This window comes from Culicoides brevitarsis, chromosome 1 (genome assembly GCF_036172545.1).
Source record: "Culicoides brevitarsis isolate CSIRO-B50_1 chromosome 1, AGI_CSIRO_Cbre_v1, whole genome shotgun sequence".
Lineage (NCBI taxonomy): Eukaryota > Metazoa > Arthropoda > Insecta > Diptera > Ceratopogonidae > Culicoides > Culicoides brevitarsis.
In genome coordinates this window covers 15416289-15422574 of record NC_087085.1, presented here as the reverse complement: position 1 = coordinate 15422574, position 6286 = coordinate 15416289, and the positions used below count along the sequence as shown (strand labels likewise).

At 28.7% G+C, this 6286-nt stretch overlaps 1 protein-coding gene across 1 annotated transcript; it reads left to right on the top strand.

The window, feature by feature from the left end:
* The first annotated feature begins 748 nt into the window (after positions 1–748).
* Positions 749–3928, top strand: LOC134838051 (uncharacterized). The gene is made up of 4 exons (XM_063853499.1): positions 749–1281; positions 1513–1957; positions 2678–3077; positions 3136–3928. Exons 1-4 carry the CDS (start codon positions 803–805, stop codon positions 3492–3494), a joined length of 1683 nt encoding a protein of 560 aa, XP_063709569.1. The 5' UTR covers positions 749–802; the 3' UTR covers positions 3495–3928.
* The last annotated feature ends 2358 nt before the right edge of the window (positions 3929–6286 follow it).

Genomic DNA, 6286 nt, shown 5'->3' with positions numbered 1-6286 from the left:
TTTTGGATTTTCTTAATAGTTTTTACTTAACGTAGCTTAATCTAAGATAAAAGCAAGAAAACTAAAAAAGTTGACTGATTATCAAGAAAAAGTTAAAGACTTAAAAATTTCATCTTAGCAAAATAATTTTTGTAATAATGAAAATAATTTTAAAAAATTTTTAAATTTTAGATTTTCTTTAAAAATTAATTTTACTGAAAACTTTAATTAATTAGGTAATTATTTAATTTTATTATTTTAATTATTTAATTTTATTATGTATTTTAATTTTATTATTATTATTTTACGTTAATTAATTAAAATCAAACTTAAAAACATTTCATACTCACAAATTAAGTTAAAAAATAAAAAGTTTTGTTAAAAATTTAAATTTTTACGTGAAAATGGTAATAAAACGAATTTTCCTTTTCCATAAAAATTTTCACATTACGGTAATTTTGAACCCGACATCGGAAGTTGCGGACAAAAATTGAACTAACGAGTTGTGAGCTCCAACCCATTTACGACTTCTCATTATTTACAATTTTAAGTAATGTAAATATTGCTGATTTCTTCAAAAATATCTAATTTTCGACGAATTTTATTCAATTTCTAATTAAAATTCAATTGAAACAACTCAACTTTTATTGATTTTTCTTGTTGTTTCATTCATAAAATTAATAAAATTTCGTTTTCAAGTTTGTTTTGATAAGCGAGGGTTGGAATACTTCTCCATCGAACAAAGAGAACTGTCAGTTTAGCAAAAAAATGTATTATCGAATGTGATATACGTGTGAAAATCCATTTTTAATTTAAGATTAAAATGCCAAATTTCATAAATTGTCTCTATCTAATAGTCCTAATTGTACAACCGACACTCTATGACGCAACCCGCATCACCGGAAGCTACAGAACGGATGAATTCTTTCACTTCATCAACAAATTCGGGTTCCAGAAGACGGACAAGCACTCGCAAAAGGACAGTTTTGGCTACATTTTCGGCAATATCACGTCGAACGATGACTTGAAGGAGACCCCAATTACGCTCGCGGTGCAGGACAAGTACACCTTCATGGAGTTCTATGGGAATCGCAGCATCAAGGATCGTGATGTGGCATGTGCAAAAATGTTCGAAAAAGTCGGAAGAATCGCCTTCGACAGCGACTGCAACCCGGATGCCAAGGGCGACTATTTTCGGAAGATTCCGTGCAAGCCAGGCACCGTGTGCAAGGATGAGGAAAGGTCGACAGTGATTCCCGGCAGCCAATTAACTTTTGAAATTAGTGACTTAAAGCAACCACGGTAAGAGTCAAGTTACACAATTATTTTCATTACAAGTGCATGTAACTGTGTATGCCTATAGAAAGTGTGGGGCAAAGAGAAAGGAGAAAATAATTATTGAAAAACACTCTTTGATTAATTATTCACACACTTGTGTACTTTTCTCATTGCCATCTTGAACTTTTTGCCCTATCAAGTGGTGTGCGCCAACGTTTCATGTTTCATATTTATTTTTTTTTTGCTCGTTCACAGATTCTGGTACGTGAGCATGGTGGCCTGTTATCGAAATGTAACAACATGTACATGGCACTATTACGACTATCGTAAATTCAATCATGCCCGTGCTCCAATCATTTCGTTCGACTTGTACTTGGTGAACGGAAATCCCAAACAAACTACTGCAGACAATGTATTCGACTCAACAATCAGTCCTCTAGAGTACCATTTCTCGTTCGATCGGCAGTACATTCTGCAAATGTACTTGATATTCTTTGCGGTGTACTTGGTTTTAGTGCCGTTACAAATTGCCGCAGCACGATTGCAAAAGCACCCCGTCACACGGCTCTTTACCGTCAGCTTGACGTTGGAGTTTATCAGTTTGTGCTTCATGCTGGGACACTGGGTGCGATTTGCCTTCGATGGAGTCGGCAATGAAAATTTGTCCATTACTGGATCTATTTTTGATATTTTTAGTCGGGTAAGTTTTTAAAAATTAAAAAGCTTAAAAATTTTTTTTTTAATTACATATTTTTTTTTAGATTTAATTTATCATTTTTAAGAATTTTATAACTCAAAACTGAAAATTACATAGTTTTGTTTTGAAAACTAAATCAAGAGCAAAACTATTTTCATTTGATATCATTTTGAACTTCTAAAAAATTGAAACTTAAATTATATTTTCATTTGATATCATTTTGAACTTCTAAAAAATTGAAACTGAAAAAAAACCATTTGACATAGTTTTGTTTTGAAAACTAAATCAAGAGCAAAACTAAATCAAAAACTGTGTCAAAGCCATTTTTGTCAAATCTTGCTCCAAATGGATAAAAATTTGTCAGAGGGCTCTAATTTATCATTTTTAATCATTTTATAAATCAAAACTGGCAAAAAATTGAAACTGAAAAAAATTGTTTCCTTTGACATAGTTTTGTTTTGAAAACTAAATCAAGAGCAAAACCAAATTAAAAACTAAAAACTTTCAAAAATTAAATTTTAAAATAGATAAAAATTTGTCAGTCAATAAAATAAACAAAAAAAATTAAACTTTCAGAAAAATTTTTTTTTAACATAGTTTTGTTTTGAGAATTTTTTAAAAAATTATTTTAAATCTTAAATTTTATTATGAAAAAATGTATTGAGACAAAAAGTTTAAAATAAATTTAAATTATATTTAATTTTAATTTAATTTTTTTTTCAGACATCATTCATGCTGATATTACTACTTTTGGCAAAAGGATGGGCCGTCACTCGCCTGGAAATCAATCGGATCGATTGGTTAATCTTAATGTTAATCTGGATACCATATTGTATATTCCACATATTTTTGTACATCTGGAATAGAGTAGAAGTTGACATAATTTCCGACATTGATGAGTATCAAACGTGGCCAGGTTGGCTTGTGCTCGCCTGTCGCTCCCTGATGATGCTCTGGTTCCTGTATGAACTACGAAACACCATGAAATACGAACATTCATCGAAAAAATTAGACTTTTTACTTCACTTTGGTGCATCTAGTCTCGTATGGTTTATATATCTGCCTATTGTAGCATTAGTTGCTTTACAAGTCAGTCCATTATGGCGTTATAAATTAATTTTAGGTAAGAACTTTTTTTTATTTTTTACTTAAAAATATTAATTTTTTATTATTTTTTGTAGGAATAACAAACTCAGCAGACTGTTTGGCATACTGCGTAATGATGGGACTCTTGTGGCCCAATCGTACGGGTCAGTACTTATTATTGGCAGCATCGAATTACGCCGGCATGGATGAACTGGATGAATTTAATGAGGCGCCGCACGTTTTGCCGCGACAAAATTTCAATCCGGCACTTGCCAATAGCATAGAAGATGACGACGACAATGGCCTTGATGCCGATAGTGAGACACTTGTGTTAAGCACAGATGATCTTTTAGTGAATAATCACGGTGATAATGCTGAACATGTTATTTTTTCACGCGAAATGAATGGACATGCCGTCCATGACTTTACACGAAATAGTAGAAATGTCGCATAGAAAGTTTCGTTCTCGACCTCGACACACACAAAAAAACACAAAACACTCGTTATTGTCGTTATTTAGAGTAGAAAAAAGACTTTATATTTATTATTGTCTTATGTGTTATAGACATTTAATCAACTACTAGTCTGTGTCTATCTTTTAAGAAAAAACTTTTTTTCCCTATTCTTTCTAACAAGTCAACAATCTGTACTTTCCATCCATCCATCCTCTCTTTTTGAATTAATAGCAATATTTTCTTTTCCTTAATTCAACAAAATACTTACAAATAATTGCCAAAATACATATATACAAATGAAAATTATGACAGGTTATATTGTTGAGATTATTTTTTAAGCAATGTTAAGGCGCGGATTTTGCTCACTCGCCTTTTGTATTAAAATAATTATTTATAAACAAACATATATGTTAATTTTATATATAAAAAAAATATATTTTACTTAAAAGTAACAGATATATATCATATATAACATATATTATTATTGTATATATTATAAAACATATAGAAAAAATATTAATTTTAAACTAGATTTTAAACGTTTAGAAATTATAAAAAATTATATAGACGTGAATAGTTTTTAATTTCACACATTTTAGACAAAAGAAACACTAAACACTATCAAAAACCTATTTTACACGAAAACAAAAAAATATTAATAGCAAAAAAAAATAGAAAAATGCTTTTAATGTTCCTAAAAAATAAACCAGATCAAATAAATAGTATAAAAAAATAAACTTCAGGATAATTCAAACCGCTTTATATGAAAAAATAACACAAATAGTACAAGATAATGTGAAAAGCAAGTAAAAATAACTAAATTTTGTATGCATGCGTCCATTTTTGCTAAATAACGTTATTTTTCAAAAATATTTTCAATTAACATAAATGCACATGTCAAAAAAAAAAAAAATAACTAAAAAATAAGCAAAAATTAATCCAAGTCAATTGAAACGAAATCCAATATTTTTTTAACATTCCCATAATTTTGCGTGATACAAAAAAAATATTAAAATTGTTTGCTTCCAAAAAATACAAATTTATAAAATTGTGTGATTATTTTAATTATTAATTTAAAATAAAAAATTAATTTGAAAATTTAGTACAAACAAAAAATTGGAAAAAATTTAAGAATTACGGCACTAAAAAAAATTTTAAAAATTACACGATAAAAAAAATAAATTTTATATATAAAAAATTATTATCTAATAAAAAGATAAAAAATAAACGGTGGCAACTAAATTGATAAATAAAATGAAACCCATGTACGTAATTTTCGTTGTATTGTAACTTTTTTTGCGATACAAAAGAAAACATCTAGTTGTATTGATAAATTTATGATTATTATTAATTAATTATTAGATAAAAAATTATCAAAAAAAAACGATCATTGATATTATATTTATTTCAAATAAATATTAAATATTAGTGCAAAAAATGTTTTTCATTCAAAAATATCTAAAAATCCTCACTCTATTGATTACAATTGTGTTTTCAGCAAATTTTCGTTATAACTTAGTATGTAAAAGGGTCAACCACATTTTGCGCTTCCGTTCAACATAAATTCACCTTGGACATGAAATTAATTCTGTATGTTGTGGTTGGTTGCGTTTCAATTTGATGATGAAGGAAAAACCTCGTTCTTAACTAAGGATTTTCTTGTGTTACGTTTCTTTCGCACGTGATGTGCAAAAATCTTGAAATTCCTTCAAATATTGGATTTTTTGTTATGAAATTTGGACATGAATGAAAAATTTTATTTTTTTAATGATGCGAAGAAATTTTTTGTGAGTAAAGTCTGACCTCTGTCAAAGTTGATACGCATCACCTTCAAAAAAAAAAGCTTTTTATCGTGCTAATTAAAGCAGTTTCCTCATGTTGTAAATGACCATATGTGTGGAAAAATTTAACATATTACTGTCGAAAATGGGCCGTGATTTGTTTCACTATTTTTTGTGCCTTTTTCGTGTTAAGTTTAGTCATTTCCACAAAAGGAATAATCCTCACAGTAATTCTTTTTTTATTTGTGTAATTTTTTACGAGATACCATCAACGAGACTGTTGCTGTATTTTTCTTTCCATCAAGAATTGTAATTATTTTGGAGGTATGGTCGAGACTTTTGTGCTTATTTTTGGTTCAAACACATTTTCAGCTTTCGTCTCATGTCACAAAAAAAAATCAAAATTTATCAACTAATTTTATGGCAATTAAATGTGAAATCAGGGTTGGGAAAACTTTTAAGTAAACGTTAATTAACTTTTAAGAAAAAGTCAGGTTGAGGTTTAATTTAACTTATTTTAATAAGCAAAAAAATTGCAAAATTTTAATATACTTGACTTTTACTAAATTTTTAAACTTTATCCTTATTTTAAAGCTTTTAAGTCAATTTAATTTCAAAACTATTATTTAAATTTAAGCTTAAGCTTTTAGTTGTTTCGAAAAAATTTTTTTATAGGAAACTTGAAATAATATGGTCTCGAAGTTCATTGAAGTTGTTACCATCAGGAAAGTCCCACGAACGACGAGATCGGAGGCTGGGATCAAATGGGTGCGACACATGTTGTAACCAGTTTATTCATTAATATTTTACTTCAATAACATTATTTTTGGTTAAGTCAACATATACGGAAATATTTACGTAAAAAACTGTGGTGATGATAAGGATTATTAACTAAAGTTTAGTTTGTTGGCGAGTTACCCTTTTGAAAATAGTTTGTTCTGCATCTTCAGTCGACGGATCGTTTGCTTTCGTTTGCTTATGCGGTTCCAATGGAGTGTTTGCCTTCGTTT

Coding starts and splice junctions, on each gene's coding strand:
- LOC134838051 (XM_063853499.1), top strand. CDS start 803: ATGCCAAATTTCATAAATTGTCTCTATCTAATAGTCCTAATTGTACAA. Junction 1,282..1,512: donor AGTGACTTAAAGCAACCACG/GTAAGAGTCAAG, acceptor GCTCGTTCACAG/ATTCTGGTACGTGAGCATGG. Junction 1,958..2,677: donor TTTTTGATATTTTTAGTCGG/GTAAGTTTTTAA, acceptor TTTTTTTTTCAG/ACATCATTCATGCTGATATT.